At 53.6% G+C, this 19,553-nt stretch overlaps 1 protein-coding gene across 6 annotated transcripts in view; it reads left to right on the plus strand.

Annotated features, from left to right (window-relative positions):
- Positions 1-9,836, plus strand: part of JADE2 (jade family PHD finger 2) — a 49,057-nt gene extending 39,221 nt beyond the window's left edge. For 5 of the 6 annotated variants that reach the window (XM_077768655.1, XM_077768656.1, XM_077768654.1 and 2 more), the window contains 3 exons: positions 4,385-4,502; positions 7,432-7,560; positions 8,871-9,836. In XM_077768655.1, the coding sequence (XP_077624781.1) occupies positions 4,385-4,502; positions 7,432-7,560; positions 8,871-9,679 (1,056 nt within the window). In that variant the 3' untranslated portion in view covers positions 9,680-9,836. The remainder of the gene's footprint in view (positions 1-4,384; positions 4,503-7,431; positions 7,561-8,870) is intronic. The other variant, XM_077768659.1, reaches the window with a different exon arrangement.
- The last annotated feature ends 9,717 nt before the right edge of the window (positions 9,837-19,553 follow it).

Consider the following 19,553-nt stretch of genomic DNA (forward strand, 5'->3'; position numbering starts at 1 on the left):
CCCCCCCCCCCCCACCTCCCTAGTCTCCACAGATGCCCCAACACTAGTCCAGTCTAGTTGAGGATAGCTGGCTGGGAGCCCTCCCTGGCCCTCCATTCTCCTCACCCACATTTCACTCTGTAAAACTTACTGATAGCAAAACAGTTTCATCAAAATGTAAAAAGCCTGCTTTTACTACCAATCCCTAGTTTGGGGAGACTTTGCTACTTCATTCATTTTTTTGACTCTGACTTATTTTTGAGAGAGAGAGAGAGAAAGTGAGAGCACATATGCAAGAGGGGCAGAGAGAGAAGGGGACAGAGGATCCAAAGTGGGCTCTGAGCTATCGGCACAGAGCCCGATGTGAAGCCTGAACTCCAAAGCATGAGATCATGACCTGAGCTGAAGTCGGACGTTCAACTGACTGAGCCCCACAGGCACCCCACTCTTATTTTTTAAAAGAGAACTTTCTATGTTTGAAATCCGAAAAAAACAGTAATGACAGTGTCAGGAACCTAATAGCCAGGGTGAACTTCTAAGGTGGTATCAATACTTGGTCCCCAAAAGCCATCACAAAAGAGGAACTCTACAACATTCAGTAACATGTAGCTATGTAACCATCAGTCTTTTTTAAAATTGTTTTTGTTTTATTTATTTTTGAGACCAAGACAGAGCACTCGTGGGGGAATGGCAGAGAGAGAGGGAGACACAGAATCTAAAACAGGCTCCAGGCTCTGAGCTGTCAGCACAGAACCCTATGCAGGGCTCAAACCCACAACTGTGAGATCATGACCTGAGCCGAAGTCAGACACTTAACTGGCTGAGCCACCCAGGCGCCCCTTGTAACCATCAGTCTTGAGAGAAATTAGAGAAGTTATTGATGGTTCCAGGGTGAGGTGGGAACAAGGGGTCACATCCTGGCCAGTGTACCAACCACAGAAGGTGGGTATTGTTGGGATTCTTACAGAAAGAAGCACTCCTATCTTCCCTAGCAGAAATCTCCAGATAGTACCAACTGTGTCGTGCACTCACAGAGGGAGCCAGAGAACAGGGGTGTTAAGGGGAGATCTGGTCAGAGGATCCACAAGAAATGTATTTCAATGTTTCAGGAAAAACATGGAGCATTTACCTGCAATGTATTCTATTTTTCATGGCTTACTCATATCTACCACTGCATCTCATGAAACAGACATAGTCAGAATTTCTAATTGGATCAAAAAATATATCAGTAGATATTTTAATATTTCCTTCCTATGCCATAATGACCTATCTAACTCAGTAGCCAGGGGCCTAGAGCACTAATTCTCAGATTCTGTAATGCTATATAAAATAATATATTTAAGGACACAGCCCCCAAAGACTTTCACCTTCCCCCAAGCCAGGGAATGTGTGTTTCTAACCAGCCACCCCAGGGATCTTGATGCCAGTAATTCATTTGGGTTTGCCGTGAGAAACCGTTTTGTAAAGTTTCAGAAGAAAGACCAAAAAAAAAAAAATCTGTATTTTAATAGGAAGTGATGAATATTGACTTCTTTGAGGGGGACGCCTGCAACTCTAAGGCTCATGTCATCTTTAGGGATTAGTGTTAGAGTTAAGTTCGGTTGTGGCATGTTTGGGAAGTTTTTTAAAAGCTGGACTTTGATCTGTTTTTAGGTTGGATGTATTGACTGGTTTGTTTTGAGACCTCCAAAGTCATAAGTCTGTCCACCTCACCTCTCTTCACCCCCATGTTCCCCATGCACATGAAGTCATGTGACTGCCAGGAGGAAAGCAGACCAGGTTTCAGGGAGAATAATGTTGGGCTGCTTGGATGCAGTGGACAGGGAAGGCCTTCTGGAGGTGACTTTTTTTTTTTTAATTTTTTGTTTAATGTTCATTTATTTTTGAGAGAGAGAGACAGAGTGCGAGCAGGGGAGGGACAGAGAGAGAGGAAGACAGAATCTGAAGCAGGCTCCAGGTTCTGAGTTGTCCGCACACAGCCTGACACAGAGCTTGAATTCACGAACCGTGAGATCATGACCTGAGCTGAAGTTGGATGCTTAACCGACTGAGCCACCCAGGCGCCCCAAAATATGTATTCTTATAGTTCTAGAGGTCAGAAATCCAAGATCAAGATGTTGGCAATGTTGATTCTGTCTAGAGACTCTGACAGAGGATCTGTTCGGGGCCTCTCTCCTGGCTTCTGATTGCCAGCAACCCTTGGCATTTCTTGACTTGTAGATCCATGATTCCATCTCTGCCTCTTGTCACATACCATTCTCTCTCTATATGTCTTCGCATGGTCTTTTATGAGGACACCAGTCATTGGATTTAGAACTCATTAACATCTGGTGTGACCTCATCTTAACTGATTATATGTGAGGTTCCAGGTAGACATAAAATTTGGCAGGGGGCACTGTTCAACCCAGTAGGGAAACCAGTGGAGGTGTTAAGAGGGGAAGGATTTACATTTTAAGAAGATGATATGGATAGCAGAGGGGTCAGAATGCCTGCTTGTCCAGGTAGAGCCAGTGCAGGTGACCAGGAAATGGAGGGGACTGATGGGAAAGAATTAGGTTCACCAGGGACTCATGGGGCACACTGAAGGGGTGGCTCTGGGGTCGAGTGAGGAAGAGCTAGATCCTGAAGGGTGATGCCAGGATCTTAGCACTTCTGCCTCGCCCCACCCCTCCCCACTCCCAGCTCCCCTCAGCCCAGCACTGTAGACACAAGGCCTTGTTCTGCCATCTTCCCTGCCTAGCCTTACTCTGGATCTTCGGCCCCAGCCTGTGCACCTCTGTGTGATCAACATCCACTCAGCCTGGCTGTCCCTTTGTCCAGGAAGCCCTCTCGCCAGCCCAAGTCTGGGTCAGGGCTGCCTAGTCCTGTCAGTACTTGCTCTGCATCTCTCTGCCCTGTTGGGCAGCAAGCTCTCAGAAGAAAGGGACCTGACGGCATTGCCTGCTGCTGAGCCCAGGGCCCGACAGCGCATGAGTACCCAGAACCACGGCTTGTGCTTAGGGATGTGTGATTATGAGGCGCTCCTGAGGAAGTCCAGGATTTGAGAGGAAGCAAGGGCTCTTAGGCTGGGGCCAGGGGCTGCTGCTTTGGGGAGATGCTGGCCTTGTATGCCCATGTCCGTGGTCTAGGCTGGGTGCACACATCAGTGTGGTACAGAGCCTGGAGCCGGCATTCTGGTATCTCCTTCACCCCAGGAGAAGTCCTTCTGGGCTCAGGAAGGAAGGGAGGGCATCCATGTCTGCAGAGAGGTGTGATCACAGCTACCCCCAGGCCAGGAGAAATGGAGGTCATGGTAACAGGCAGGGCCTCTAGAACCCATACGTCTCCCCCAGGCAACTTAAGGTCATGAAGCCTGAACTCCACTTTGAAGATGGAACCCATCTGCAGACGGAAGTACAGGCCTCAGCTGCACAGACCCTGGCGGGACCCAGAATTCCAGCACACAGCTTCTGGCCAGCCTTCCCTGCTTGGGAGGCTTCCACCTGAGCTGAAGACAATGGCGGAACAAGGAAATGTCTTGAGGGAGGGGCCTGGTGTTGGCCCCTGAAGTGTGATGTATTCTGAGAACAGCCACGAGGGGATGGCACACTGGGGAAAGGCACCAGGTGGGCAGGGAGCAACATGGCCCATCCTCCAGGTGCTTGCAGAACAGCTGCAGACCTAAGCAAACTGGTCTCCCAGGCACTAGACACTCTTCCTAGCTGTCCTCAGGCAGTCGAAGAGGCCCCTGCCTTTCCCCCTGAGAACTTCTGTCTCTGGTCGAGGGAACATAGCCATGTGGAGGGGCCTTGGCCAGAGCAGGCATGGGCTTGGCTCAGGGCCTAGTGCAGCAAGTGGACGTGGCTCAGCCACAGGAGTCAGAGACTGCCTGTCTGCTCGAAGCCGCTTTGCTGGGGCTCTCTCTGCTCTGTGCTCCATGGCCATCTGTGTCTCAGGATAGGAGCTGGCCTTGCCGTGGTGTTTGCGGCTGAGGAATCTCTTGGATGGACAAGAGGCCTTGGCCAGGAGGCAGAGGGATAGACTTGGTGACCTTGCATGCCCCAGTGATCCTTGGCAGTGTGAAGGTAGGGGAGGGCAGTCACAGGGGCAGCATGGCAGAATGGCCAGGAAGTTTATGCCTAGGGGAGGCAAGTGGAGTCACCAGCATGAGTTAACCAGATGCTCCGCCTGCCAGCCCTGGCTCAGTGAGGGCCGCGGGATCAATGCTGTGCTTGGCCTGTGTTTTGGACCGGAGAACTGTGGCTCAGGGCTGGGGACACACTCAAGGCTTGGGAATTGATTCCTAGATTGATTGATTCCAGTCAGGTTAGACAGCAGTGCTTCCCCCCGCCCCCTCACCCAGAGCCAGGAGGCCAGGGGTAGCTGCCCATGAGTAAAGTGGAAAACCTCTCTCTTGTCTCCTCAGGTTAGAAATCTGTGCTACATGGTGACAAGGCGCGAGAGAACGAAACATGCCATCTGCAAACTCCAGGAGCAAATATTCCACCTGCAGATGAAACTGATCGAACAGGACCTGTGTCGAGGTAGGCGTCTTCCCTGCCCACTGCCAGCCACCACTCGGTGTACATGCTCTCAAAAGGCCAGGTCCCAAGGAGGGTGTGGGTCTTCAAGTCCTGGTGGGAGCATGTGCATGGGGCCTGGGGTCGCTGGCCCATATACAGACCCTCCAGAACCAATTAGTAGGCCAAGATGGGACTTCCCAGGGGCCCCAGTTGTATGTTGATTGGCAGGGAGCCAGAGATGGGAATGTGGGCATCAGGCCTCTCCGGAGGAAGCTTTCTGGTCCACTGGGGACACCTAGGTGGTTCCAGGGCCATAGCAGTGCAGTTGATTGTATGTGCACAGTGGCTCTAGGCTGGTGCTGGGACAGTAAGGTACCAGAAGCTAGAGGGATTCCCTGAACCCGTGTTGATCCTGAATCAGGCAGCTAGCTGCTCCAGAGATGGAAGAGGGCTTCTGTGTTCTTTGTCTCTGACCTCATCTGAGAGAATTTAGATGCTGTACTAGCAGTTCTTTTTCTCCGTTTTTTTCTTAAACTCTTCCCATCACATGCATTTAGCAGATCTAGAAATCAGAGGCCAATGAACCTCCAGCATTACTGTTTTCTGCTAGTTGTGTGGATGTTGCCAGACACAGGGCCCTTCCCAGAGTGTTTACATGTTCAGGAGGGCAATGCTTAACTCAGGAAAAGGTCTTCTGGTGTTGAATTACATCCAGCTCGGTGGTGCGAGACTTTTGAGCCAGGAGCTGCCACTGCAAAGTTCAGCCTCAGGGTCCAGCTAGGCCTGGAGTAGAGAGGAACCTGAGCTGTTGGGCCACCCCCAGAACGAATGACTGAGGACCTGGTACCGCCCCACCCTTGCCTGAGCCAAGCTGCCTCATTTGCACTTTGGGATCACCACGTATGCTGGCCCAAGACACCAGCGCTGCCAAATACAGGTCCTGGTGTAGGCCGGGTCATGTCCATGCAAAGGTCAGAGCTTACCATGCTTACCAACCTGGCCGCCAGAGCTCTCCAGGCTCCTTCTCCTCTGTTGATTTTTTTTAAATATATTTTTTAAATGTTTTATTTATTTCTGAGAGAGAGAGAGAGACAGCATGAGCAGGGGAGGGTCAGAGAGAGAGGGAGACACAGAATCTGAAGCAGGCTCCAGGCTCTGAGCTGTCAGCACAGAGCCCGACATAGGGCTCGAACCCACGAACCATGGGCTCATGACCTAAGACAAAGTCAGACGCTTAACCGACTGAGCCACCCAGGTGCCCCCTCCTCTGTTGATTTTTTTCAGTGAGTATTAACTGATTGTAGACAGGATGCCAGGCCCTGTGCCGGGTACTGCGGGGTACGCTGCCATGGACGGGATGGATAGGCTTCCTGTGTGTGGAGCTCACCATCTGGAAAGATAAAGGAAAGTGGTGCCCAAGGGGCTGCAGTTGGCACCAATGCAGGGACAGAAGTATCTGTCCAAGCCACCAAGGGTGGCTTCATAGCAGTGGTGATCCTGGAGCTAGGTGTCCAGCTTCCTAGGACCTTGCAGTGGCGAGAGGTCCAGCTGCAGAAGGAGAGGTCCACAATCAGGGTAACAGAAAGTGGCAAGGCATGCAGTACCCTCAGGCACAGGATTCCAGAAACGAGGTCAAGAGCCAGGTCTGCATCCTCACACTGAATCTGGGGACATTTGCAGCTCCTAGACCTGAGTGGCAGCATCAGGCCGCCCTCTGTTCAGAGCAGGGCATGTGGGGAGAAGACTGGTTTTCCATCTGCCCGAAGCTCATGCCCTCTGTGTGGTGACACTTGACCCATGGGATGGGGACATGGCTACAAGCATGTTGTCGAGGCCTGTCTGGCCAGAGTGCTGGAGAAGCCTTCCTGTTGCAGCAATATTTAGGCTGTGAGCTGAACCAGTTGAAGAGCAGGACAATTTAGAATCCTAGAGGTCGGAGGTTGTCTTTTTAGAGAAACTAGAAGGCTGGCATAGCAGCAACCTGGGTAGGACGACCATGTCTCAAGTGAGGTTGGGGGCTCGCTAGGATCAGACGTGCAAGATGTGTGTGGCCTCAGAAGGAGCTCAGACTTCCCTGAGGGCTGTGGGGAACCATAGAAGTCTCCCTCCAGAGCATATAGGCAGGGTCCCATGTCAGAGATGAGGATTCTGAGGTCGCGTGGGGGATTAGCAGCACAGCTGGGCAGAGTCCATGTCCCTCAGACTTCTTGTAAACCTTTATCTGAGAAGCGCTTCAGCTTCCTGCTGAAAAACTAGGAGAAGATTTCTGGCAGCTGGGCCTCCCCCATGCAGATATCCCTCTCCCGCTTCAGTGTTCTCAGTAGCTCCCTAGACCTATGTCATATCTAAGGATATGAGGGCCAGGTGTGCAGCCTGAGTCTGCCATCTGCTGTGTGACCTCAAGAACAGACCAGGAAACCAAGGCAGGAGACTTGCTCATGGGGCTGACCACTGTGGCTAGACTAGAACCCACGTCTCTTGATTCCTCAGACAGCCCTCAGACTTCTCTCCACATCCATGTCTGGCCCGTCGGCCTAGCATTGAAGGCCCTGTCCTGGCTTTGGCACCCACCAGGTGTAGCTACGCTTTGCACCCACTAGGACTCACCCCGACCTCCCATCACATCCATAGGCCATGTAGATGTTAGACTGCATTCCAGGTCCTGGGGGAGGGTCCTCCACCCCCTTTGTGGCCCTGTGCCCTCCTCAAGCCACTCAAGGGCAGCGGTATGCACTTACCTCTCTGTTCCCCACCAGCTGTCCCTGACTCACAGGAGCCCACTTATCCCAGGTCTTCAGGGCTCTGAGCCTAGGGCACATTAGCAGGGCAAGGTGACCTTGAAGTTGAGGCACAGGTGATAGAGGATTCCTAGGATGGCCCATAGTGATGTTGGTTTTGGCTGAGCTGCTCGGAGTAACCGCCTCCCTTCTGCTCTCTCTTTCCCTGGCAGAAGGGTCTGGGAGGAGAGCAAAGGGCAAGAAGAGCGACTCGAAAAGGAAAGGCCGCGAGGGCCCGAAGGGCAGCCCTGAGAAGAAAGAGAAAGTGAAAGCGGGGCCTGACTCGGTCCTGGGGCAACTGGGTGAGTGAGTGGCCGCACTGGCCTGGTGGACATGGCTGGGCTCACATCATCACTCCCCTTGCAGCCCTCTAAGGCCAGCAGGGTCCACCAGCACCTCTGTTGGACAGAGTAGGAAGCCCAAGAGGGCTGGCTAACCAGGCCATTCCGTGCTCAGGCGATCACACCTTTTAGCCATAAAGGAAACTAGATAGGTCTCCGTGTCCTTTCTGGCATCCCGAGAAATTCCCCTTTTGTACATGTGGAGGTGGGCCCAGGGGCTCAGGAGCTGCCTTCACATTCTCTTAGCCAGAGTCCTGGAGGCCCTCAAGGGACATGCGGGCCCTCTGGACCCTTCCAGAATGCAGCCCTATGCTGAGAGATGAGGGTCAGCCAGAATTCTCCACCCTGGTCCCACTGCTGGAATTTCTCAAATGAGCCCTCACTTCAGCACCAGGAAGCCTTCCTGGAGCCACTCAGAGAGACCCAAAGGAGTAACCACAGGTATTGACCCGGCACGCGGTGAATCACAGCCTCCTCCCTGCTCCTACATGAAGCAGAACAGCCCTTGAGCGCTCCCCCCACCCCCAGCTTTGGGCTTTCTCTCCCCAGGTATCACATGCTTCCCCTAGAACACTTCTCAGGGATGACAACGGAATCTTCCAGACCTCTCTCCAGCAGGGAAGCCTCAGGTCATCTTGTATGTCCCTCAGTGTCAGAAAGGGAGCCATTTGGGTATCAAAAGGAAGGCCCAGTCTCACCTGCTGGCTCTGACATCCAAGAGGGACCTTCTACTCAAATGCACTTTGCTACCCTGTTTACACCTGATTCTCTTATCCAACATCTCTGCTTCTCTGCTTCGGAAGTGATTCTCATAAAAACCCAGCGCCCCCTGGTGGCCTGAGGGTGTTTTCCTTCATTCCTTCATCCTCTGTATCCCTGGGATGGGGGTGGTGCAGAGCCGGCTTCATGGGTGTACCTGTGCATTCTCAAAGGGCTCTTGCTTGGTTTAATGCTCTACTGTTGTCACCTTGAACTCTCTTAATAATTTTTGAAGAGGGAGCCCGCATTTTCACTTTGCACTCTGCACTCCAAATCATGAAGCCAGTTCTGGGAGTAGGTCGTCCTGGGGAGAGGGGCATATGGTGTGGACCCTCTTTGGTGGTGTTGACAGGAGGGATTAGCAAAACAAGACGGCTCAATTGGGTCTGGCAAGAAGACGAGAGGGAGACAGGTGCACGGCGGCCTGCTGGGGAGGGTCCAAGAGGGCCTCCTGAAAGGGGGTGGCATGCACCTGCAAGCGTCTCACTTGCTTCCTCTCTCCCCTCGGCCAGGCCTGTCCACCCCATTCCCCATCGATGGCACCTTCTTCAACAGCTGGCTGGCGCAGTCGGTGCAGATCACAGCAGAGAACATGGCCATGAGTGAGTGGTCACTGAACAATGGGCACCGCGAAGACCCCGCTCCGGGGCTACTGTCGGAGGAGCTGCTGCAGGACGAGGAGACACTGCTGAGCTTCATGCGAGACCCTTCGCTGCGACCCGGGGACCCTGCCAGGAAGGCCCGTGGCCGCACCCGCCTGCCTGCCAAGAAGAAGCCACCGCAGGATGGGCCTGGCTCACGGACGGCTCTGGACAAATCCCCCAAGAAGCCCTGGGGCCAGGATGCAGGCAGCGGCAAGGGGGGGCAGGGGCTAGTGGCCCGGAAACCAGCGCGGCGAACGCCTTCCCACCTGCCGTCCAGCCCCACGGCTGGGGACTGTCCCATCCCAGCAGCCCCCGACAGCCCCCCCGCTCTGGCCCCCGAGACCCCGGACGAGGCAGCCCCAATGGCTGCCGACTCGAATGTCCAAGTGCCTGGCCCTGCAGTGAGCCCCAAGCCCTTGGGCCGGCTCCGGCTGCCCCGTGAAAACAAGGGAACCCGGAGATCGCCAGGTACCAGGCCTGATGCTGGGACAGGACCGCCCTCTGCTGTGGCCGAGAGGCCCAAGGTCAGCCTACACTTTGACACTGAGACTGACGGCTACTTCTCTGATGGGGAGATGAGCGACTCAGATGTGGAAGCTGAGGACAGTGGGGTGCAGCGGGCTCCCCGGGAAGCAGGGGCTGAGGAGGTAGTCCGCATGGGAGTACTGGCCTCCTAAGTCACCCCCGTCCTGTCCCAGGCCCTGCCCTGGTCCTCCCACGAGGCCTCAGCCCAGTCACAACTGCCATTTCCAATCTCTGCTGAGTGTCTCAGACCCTTGAGACTGCCACTCTGTTGTGGTGTTATTTTTAATATAGAGAGAGTTTTGAATTCCACACTGTTGTCTTTCCTCTGTGCTGGCCTAGGACATTAGAATTCCTTCCACGGCTCTGGCCGCAGGGGCCCTAGCGGGTCCTGTGCTCCATCCCCGCCGCGGCAGCACCCTGCCCCGGCCCAGGCGACATTGCCGGGCTCCTGGCTAGATGTAGACGAGGCGAAGAAGAGCTCAGGACGCCAGCCCGCTGCCACTGGGTGACACAGACCGTCGTTTGGGCATTATCTCACGGCAGATGGGCCAGCCCACGGCCTGCCCCGCCTTGTCCCCAAATTCCACTGGGGTCCATTTGGGGGGTCCTGCTGCACTCCACTGATCCCCAAGGAAGTGTAATAAGCGATCCCCAGCCAGAGTCTACTCACTGTCACAAGCACAACGAGCTTATACAAGAAAGCACTGAGGGGGCGCTGAGGGCCCGCTGGTTCCAGAGGAACCACAGCTGTTCCTGATCAACCCACATCATCTGAGGCCTGCCTGCCCACCCCGCGACCCTCCACTCCCTTGCTGCTCCACCCCTGCCAGTGCCCAGCCCGGCGGCTCTGAGAAGGGGTTCCTAGAATCCTTCCTGAGCTGTGCCATTTACTCAGGGGACTCCCAAACAGCCAGCCGCCAGTGCCGGTGGAGGGCTGCAAGGGAGGGCCAGTGCCCAGACAGGGGCGTGGGGCTCAGACTCCCCCCACTTCGAGAATTGCTCTGGGGCTCCAACTTCCTTCCTTCCTTCGGGGCCAGTCTCGGCTGACGTCTGGTCACTCCCAGACAGCTGACCTGACCAGACCAGACCGTTTGCCTTTTCAGATTTTCCAATCCTGCTACGAGATGAGCTTCTTCCTCGGTTTCCTTTCGGAAACCCCTCCTTCCAACAAGCAAGTGGGATCCCGGGGCCCGGGGCCGGCCGTGTCGGCCTGCTGTGTCTGTTTGAAGTCTTGCTGGATGTTCCTGGTTCCTCCGTCCCTGTGAGCCGTTACCCCCTTCCCTGGCTCTGCCCTCCTTACCCACTGCCACCCACCCCGCCTTTTCCGTCCCACCCCCTAGGTTCCAGGTAACTAGAACCTTTTGCTCTGAAAAGTTGTCAGGGGAGTGGCCCCAGGGTGATAGCTCAGGGAACAAACAAAAAAAAGGAATTCAGTGAAAACATGGTTTTTTTTCTTTTATGAATTACTCCTGGGTCACTTCCGCCACTGGTGAAGCCAGAACTTCGCCGACAAGAACCTTGCAAAAGTCCAGTGAATCAGTCGAATCATTCTGTGGATGCCAAAGAATATTTTGACCATAATACAGCACAGCCTGGACCTGACAACTTGTCACTTGGACTTTTTTTTTTTTTAATGGAGTTCTTTAGCAACACAGTGTGGAGACCTGTTCGTTGAACACACCCAAGGAGATGAGCCCAGGCTCTTGGAAGAGGACGCTGTTCTGCTGCTGAACCGTTGGAATCGGGACGTGGGAACCAGGTGTTGGCATTTCGGATCCTGGGCCCGGCCCGCTGTGAGCTTTCCTAAACTCTGAGACCCACAGAGGGGATGAATACGGACGGCAAAACCAGCATGGCAAGGTCTTCACCATGTGGTTCCCCCCCACACAAACACGCAACGTGCAAATCGGCGGGACGGGCAGCAGCAGCTTGACCACCCACCCCCGCCTCCAGAACTTTCAAGGTACGACAGTGGCACTGTCATCGACACTCGGTTTCATGTGAATTTTAGCAAGATGGGAAACAGCGCTAGGACTAAGTTCAGAAGATCGGGCAAATGTGTCCAATTGGAGTGGACTCGGGGTGGGCTTCAAGGATTCTGGGCGCTGAGACGGCACGAGCTACCATGTGGAGTTGAGTGTGCCTGCCGCCGTGGTAGTAACGGCCAGTGCAGTGTCTGCACCAGCGGCCCCTCCCCGTTCTCTGTTTACTGCCTTTGAATAGTCCTCCGCCCTTCCCCGTGCTTTGGGTCACAGTCTTGTCTGTGCCGGATTGCCCGGTTTGACCTCCCAGGGAGCCAAGGGATGAGCTTAAAGAACAACCAAACTCAGCCAGGGGGAGGGGTGGGGTCCCAGGAATGCCTCCGGCCCAGTAGGCTCTGCACTTGCCTCTCCCCCCACCATCCCTTCATGCATCCTGAGGCAGAGTCCGGGCTCCCTGGGGGCAGAGGCAAGGACAGGAGAGAAAGGGGAAGGAATGTACCTACCGTGGCGCGTCTGGCCAGGGTGTGGTCCGGGCACGTCAGGCGGGACAGCCAGCACCCTTCAGGGGGCCTCCGCCCAAGCTGGCCTCCGGATCCTCTGCTGTGTTGGCTCTTGGTTTGGACTGGACTATGTCTGAGGCTGTGTCCTGGGGCGGGGGGGGNGGGGCAGGAATCCGGGATCCGTTAGGCTAGCTGTGGGAGGAGGTGGGGGGACCTGTGCTCCCAGGCCTGGCCCTAGAGCTGTTCTTGCCAGGCAGCTGTCCGCCTCTGGTATGTCCGGCAAGACCACACGGAGGACAAGGACTCTGGTTTCCACCGTCAGCCACAGCCCCTTCCTCTTCTTCCCGTCTCCTGTCCAGTGCAGACAGCTTTGCCAGCCCTGGTGTTGAGGTGGGAAGGAGGGAAGAAGGGAGAAAGAAGGCCTTTTGCAGGCCAGAGGCCGAGGCAGATACTTTGCTTGAGCACCTCTGCCCACCACACTCGCTGCCCTCTCCCAGGAGGGAGAAGCTCCTGTTACTCCTTCTGGCTGCCGTCCCCCCTTCTCCTAGTCCTGGCTGCACAGCCCCTCTTCCCCCTCCTCACAGCCAGGAAGGACGGGGTGCAAGGAAAAGTATTTTTATGAATCACAAAATGTATTTTAAAGCGAATAAGGAGAAGAAAGGTAGAAGGGTTTATTTTATTAAATGAGCTCTGACTCTGTGACAGTGTGTGAACATTTGCTGTGTCAGGGTCTCGGTTTCCTTAGAGAAGCCACCCGGGTTTCCAGACGTGAGTGCCCGACTGTAGGCATGTATGTGCCAGGGCGCGTCTCGTGTGTCCACGTGGGTGTGTGTCTGTGTGTCGCGTTTGGGCACGTTACAGGACCTGTTGGGGCGATTTCTGGAGCATTGACTGGCCGACGATACTAGCAGACATTGGCAGCGGCTGAACTTGGCATTTCCTTGCTCACTGCCAGATGTGGCCAACCTCTGCCCATGCCTGAAGCTCTGCAGAATGGTCTGGATGCCTGTAGGAAGGCCCTTGGGGAGGCCACTTCCATGCCCCTGGCCCAGTTGGCCACATTGGCCAAAGGGCCAGGGCTGGAGTCTGGGACTTTTGGTTGTTCTTTAAGGCACTTCCTGCCACCTTGTCCCTCAGATGCACAACACTCTGTGCTCCTCAAGCGGCTCGGGGTGGGGGGATGATATGAATGTCACAGGAGGAGACACCTTCTGTCCTTGTTTCAAAGAAAGTGATGTGCCATTTGTTAATATACAAGAGAAATATTGAAAATATATTGAAAAGAGCAATTTTAAATTATTTTTGGCTTATGTTGCAATATTTATTTTCTTGTATTAGAAAAGATTCCTTTGTAGAGAAAAAAATGTATTTTTCATTAACGCAAAGACCTATTTCTCCTTTTTGTACATTGTCCATGTTCGCTACCCTTAACGAGCAATAGAATGTATGGCCGCTTCGCCGTGGCCAGTGCCCGCCGTGCCCTGCATGATTCTGTGTTGCCGCTGCTGCATAGCTCCTAGTCCCATCCCGTCCTGCTCACTCATGGGGGTCTCCAGACCCTGGCCCCCACGAGGGCCTGTGTCTCAAGGAGCCCTTTGCACTCCTCGTGTGTTGGCAAACGCAGTTAATAAAGCAATGTTTTCTGTGCTGGCTGGTGTGAGGCTCTGTTGCACTGAGTGGAGGAGGGGGTCCACACCCACCAGCGGGCTGGGTGAGACCGCGAGTGCCCTCAGCGCATCCTGTGGGACCCACTGCCACCTCGTAAGGAGCACTGCTAGCGATGGGCATAGCGCTCGGTACATGTACTGTATTTCAGGGCGGTATTTCATGTACTACTCAATGTGGGCATCGCCTGGGATTCAGAGCCGGTGAGGGAAGTACCCAAAGCCAAACCTCTGATAAGAGTGGAAATTCAGCATCACAGGCAAGACTGCAGGACTCTTCCTGCCTCCCCGGTGTGAGCCACCTTCCTGGGACAGTTGGAAGGTTCACCAGGAACCTTGGGCCTCTGTCCCTACATCAGGGGAGATGTTGGCCCAGGTTTGCTTTTCATTATTTCCCGAGCACCTGCCCCAGGGCAGCTCACAATCCAACAGGGACGCAGATGATGAGGGAACTGGGAGGTAGGGAGGCCTGAGCTGATTGGGGGACGGGAGGGAGGCTTCAGGAAGGGTTTTCCAGAGGAAGGGACACCATTCGTTCATCAATTCAACAACGGATCTATTGGACATCTACCTCGTTCCACCAGTGTGGTGGGTTGTACACCACCAGGATCCTGCCATCTAGAGCCTCCAGGCAGTGGAGGCCTGAAGAATAAACAGTTGCTCGGTCAAGGGCAGTTGGATAGAAGGGACAACAGCAGTCCTGAAAGGGCTCAGCATGTGCACAGATGCATCAAACTGCTAATTAGGAAGGGGTCTTGAATCCGCCCCTGAAAGCCCCAGGAGAGACAGTTTGGAAAGGGGATTGAATTGGGACCCAAGGAATCTAGCTTCTGGGATCACAGACTTAGTTGTTGGCTGTTTGTCACTGGTGCAAATAAGGCAATAGGTCCCCAAGGGTGCCTCCAGATCCAAGGTTCTGTGACTCCACAAGGCACCCCTGGCCAGTGTTTGGGGCCGTCAGGTCTCGGGGCCAGCTGCCGTAGGCTCGGCACCCCAGCCTCCAGCTCCTCCTTCCACCAGCACGTCGCCAGGCTCACTGGGCCACTGTGATCCAGGTGAGTGCTGCAGGGTCCCCGCTGCAAGACCCACACCTGAAAGCTGACCTCACTGATAAATGGGGGGCAGGAGAGGTCAAGACACCTGTGCATCTAAAGCAGCAGGGTTCAACAAATTTAGTGCAAGCACGCATGTAATTCTGGTAGCCACACTTTTTAAAATTAAACCCATAAAATGCATTCTAATTAATAATTGTATTTAACTGATTAGATCCAAACACACTGAAACATGTAATTAATATAAAACCATTATTAATGAGATATTCTACATTCTCTTTTGGGCTAAGTCTTTGCGATCCAGTACGTATTTCGTACTTCGGCACATCTCAATTTGGACTAGCTACCTTTCAAGCTCAATAGCCATGTGGGGCTGGTAGCTACTCCATTGGGCACCTTAGCCCTACAGACTATCGGCTGTCTCCTGGGTTGCTTTGAATTGACCCAGGCTTGTGTGGAGTGAGGGACAGACAGCTTTGACCCCCTTCCATGGGGGAAGGCAGGGGAGTAGTCCTGGCCCTAATTCCCAGTCAGGACCCTCTGGGCTCCCTCTCTATACCTATTCATGTCCATAAGACTGCTTCATGACAGGGGTCTCCCAGCTAGGCCTAGATCCTACGCCTTTGCCCCTGTTGCTACGTCCACTGTCCCCGCCCACAAGGACAGGACAGGATGAGTGGGGACTGACTTGTCCACACCCTCATGAAGGGCCAGTATTCTCCCAGGATCTCCCAGGAGGGGTATTGCATACATCTACCCTTCCATCTTGCCTGCATTGATTCCACACACTCTGAGCACCTGCTACTGGGCCCTGAGGACATTAGGATGACCATATGTCCCTATGGAGTGACCAGGCCAGTGGGAGACAGACTTTAATCATGTAACCTCAGAGCAGTGTGCAGTTACTCACTGAGCCTGTTGGGAGTGTAAAGCTGGCGGCGAGGAGGTCTCTGAATTTCCCTTGTTCTCACCAAATCTCTTGTCTGCAAGGCAGGGTCTGGGGCACCATCTGCTGCCTGCTGGGCCCCAGCCCAGCTGCCTCCACCTCTCAAGGCCCCAGGCCCACAGGGCCAGTACCAATCCTGCTGTCCCTAGTCTTAGAACCCGAGACCCCCTTGTCCCCAGGACACCAGTGACCCCCGTCTCCGTGGCCCATTGGCCCTTCGTGAGCCAGCACAGAGAAGGATTTTCTTTGCCTTCAGGAACAGGGAGGCTGTTAAGGGACAAGAGGCCTCCTGAGAAGATAAGGCAGGGGTTAGGCCCGTGGGGCGTCCCCTCCCCCGGGTAGGGTAAGTGAACCAAGGATTTGCAGGCCCTGCTGTCCTCTAACTGCTAAAGTAAGGGAAGACAAGCACTAGTGGGTGGGAGAGGGAGTGCTCCAAGCTCCAGAGATGGCCGCAGTGCCTCTCATTGCACCTGTCTGTGCCCAGAGGTGCCAGAGGCAGCCAAGGACCTTTCCTTGGGAGAGGGGTGCAGGACTCGGAGTCACTGTGGGCCCACGCCAGGAATGCAGGTTGCTCAATGTGGTCTCATGCTAGCTTCCCCTTCATAGGAGACCCCCCCACACTCCAGCCTCACCTGGCCAGGCTCTTCAGGGCTGGATGCCGCACACTCTGAGGGCTGGGCTGAGCTGCCCCTGCTGGTGTCTGCCTCAGCTGCCCACTCCTCTTCACCTTGATGAGAGGCTCAGGCAGGACACAAGGCATCGTGATCCCCATTTGGGAGTTGCCGGAGAAAAGAAGAGATCGTGAAATACGGATTTTAGGGCAGCCTTCTGGGGTTCAGGCAGACTCAGTGCCAAGAATCAAAGAGGGAATAAAGAGGGGGAGCTCAGTCAAGAAGGCGATTTAGGGGCAAGCCTAGTGTACCGGAGTGGGGGTCAACACCTAGTGCTCCAAGCCAGGCCTGGATTTCAGACGCATCCATGCCATCCATTCTGAAGGCAACTGCGTCGGGATGCAAGAGCCCTGGTCCTGGTTTGTGAGGGTCTCGAGCCCTTCAATGGTGGAAGATAGAGTTGTCAGGGTTAGTAAATAACAGTACTGGACACATAGTCAAATTAGAATTTCAGACAAATACCGAACAATTCTTTACTACAAATATGTTCTTTAAAAAAAATTTTTTTTTACTGTTTATTTTTGAGACGGGGGAGAAAGACAGAGCATGCGTGGGGAAGGGGCAGAGAGAGAGGGAGACACAGAATCCGAAGCAGGCTCCAGGCTCTGAGCTATCAGCACACAGCTTGATGTGACGCTCAAACTCATGAACTGTGAGATGACCTGAGCTGAAGTCGGATGCGTAACCGCCTGAGCCACCCAAGCACCCCTAGTACAAATATGTTCTAAGTATCACATCCTGTATTTTACCTGCCATTCCTAGTGGGAGCCTCTTGTCCTCCACCATACTGGGTCCCAGGCAGAGGGGCAGTGCTGGTGAGTGATTTACCATTGTGTATACACTGAAGCAAACCCAAGACTGTCCCCACAGCCCCGAAATGCTCACCCTTGAAGTTTGAGAGCAATGGCAAGGGGGCTGCAGCCACGGGCAAGGACACCCAGAACCCCCGCTGCACCTGTCTTACTGTGCCACAGCCCCCATTACACCTCACATCCCAGCCCAAGGCTGAACAGAACCTCAGCGTGTCCCGGAAGGAACCCTGCTCGCTGGAGCTGTTGGAAGCCCACGGGCCATTTATTTCCCGACTCAGGTCAGCGTCTAAAACATTCATATTGTTTGCTATACTCGTCGCTATAGCCAAGAGCTATAGCAACCCATGTGCCCATCAATAGATGAATGAATAAAGAAACTGTTAGATCCACGCACTGAAACATTACCCGGTCTTGAAAAGGAAGCAAATTCTGACATACGAACTTTGAACACATTCTGCCAAGGGAAATAAGTGATCGAAAAAAGACACATACTACATGATGGCGCTTCTGTGAGGCACCAAAAGTAGTCACACTGGTAGAAACGGGAAGCAGACGGGTGGGTTCCAGCATCGGTGTCAGAGGAGGTGGGAGTCCTTCAGTGGGTATGCTAGCAAAGGGGAGTTACTTGGATCAAAGGGCAGCCAGCTGTCAGTAGCAAAGTGGAGGGGGAGGAAGAACAGCAGGAAAGGATTTGTCTGTTTTGAGAACAAGCAGTTCCCACCAAGGAGCTGGAGGGCCAGGTGATCTACCAGCTACTCCATTGCAGGAGCACGTTTGAGCTGAATTGGACAGACAAGCCCCCTAAGTTGCCCTAAAGTTACCTTTGGCTCTGGGTGGCTTAGTCGGTTGAGCGTCCGACTTCGGCTCAGGTCATGATCTCACGGTTCGTGGGTTCGAGCCCCACATCGGGCTCTGTGCTGACTGTCAGCTCAGAGCCTGGAGCCTGTTTTGGATTCTGTGTCTCCCTCTCTCTCTGACCCTCCCCTGCTCACGCTGTCTCTCTCTCTCTCTCCTAGAAATAAATAAAAAAACATTAAAAAATTAAAAAAAAAAAGATGTCCTATGGATGGGAGGGTTTCCCCAGTTTTGAACAATGTATCCACTAGCACCAAGACATACTAAGCATGTGCAGTTGAACCCAAGTGCCTAAGTCACAAAACATGTGTAAGTTCCTTAATGTATCAAGCTCCCTGCCGCTGTTCCGCAGCACCTCCTGTCCTAACCCCTAAGAGGTGACACTGCTTTAAAAGCTATCTCCCTGTCTCCTTACTTGTGACAAGTTATAAAAGCTCTTTCCTTTCAACACTTCCTTGGGTCTTGTTCACACACCCCAAGCAGCAAACCCCGTGAGTTGAGTTACAGGTGCAGAGGCAGGACCGAGGATTCTGGGGTCTGGTGCAAGGCAGTGTGCATATGGTTGACAATAGTGTACTTTACACTTAGAAATTCCTAGAAGGGCAAATTTCATGCAATGTGGTTTTTGTGCCCCAGTTAAAAAAAGAAAATAGAGAATACTATGGGGTGGAGGGGATCCCAGCTGCATTCAAATGAGATACAACTGCTTTGTTACAACAACATAATGTTAAGCAAAAAGCAGCCCTTCAAAAAAAAAAAAAAACAAACAGTTAAAATTGGGCCTCTGCCTTTCCTGGGGTACCCATGACTCTCCTAGGTCCCCCAAGTTAAAGCTTAAACAGAGGGTTTCTTGTTGAGGAAATGGAATCTGGGGGGCTTGGCGTGGTGTAGAATTAAGAACCTATATTTTGGGCCTTTCTGGGCCTCAATTTCTTCATTTTTAATTTTTAAAAAATTTTTAAATGTTTATTTTTGAGAGAGAGAGAGAGAGAGAGAGAGAATGAGTGGGGGAGGGGCAGAGAGCAAGGGAGACACAGAATCTAAATCAGGCTCCAGTCTCTGACCTGTCAGCACAGAGCCCAATGCAGGTCTCAAGCCCACGAACTGTGAGATCATGACCTGAGCCAAAGCCAGACGCTCAACCGACTGAGCCACCCAGGTGCCCCAATTTCTTCATTTTTTAAATGACGATGAGAGTTCCAGCTGGGCCTTCCATGCAGGGTGGCTGAGAAGTGCAAAACAGGCATAGGCCTCAGGTGGGCAAAATGAGGAGTCCCTGAAGGTGTGAGGAGAAGAGAAGAGGAGGTCTCGGCAGAGAGACGGCTCTCAAGTTGGCGGGCTCACCGGAGGTGAGGAGGCCAGAGGGATCTGTTTACTAACTCTCACTTCCTGGAATCTGAGCGGGCAAAGGATGGCTGTTTACAAGCTCTCCTGGGCCTCCCTACCCGCCAGCCAAGACACCTGTGGTCTGGGGTCAGGGAAAGGACTGGCCAAGTGCCACTCCCTGAGTGGGGGCTGAAATAGGGGGTGGTTGTAAAACATCT

This window comes from Crocuta crocuta, unplaced genomic scaffold (assembly GCF_008692635.1).
Source record: "Crocuta crocuta isolate KB4526 unplaced genomic scaffold, BGI_CrCroc_1.0 scaffold64, whole genome shotgun sequence".
Taxonomy (NCBI): Eukaryota; Metazoa; Chordata; class Mammalia; order Carnivora; family Hyaenidae; genus Crocuta; species Crocuta crocuta.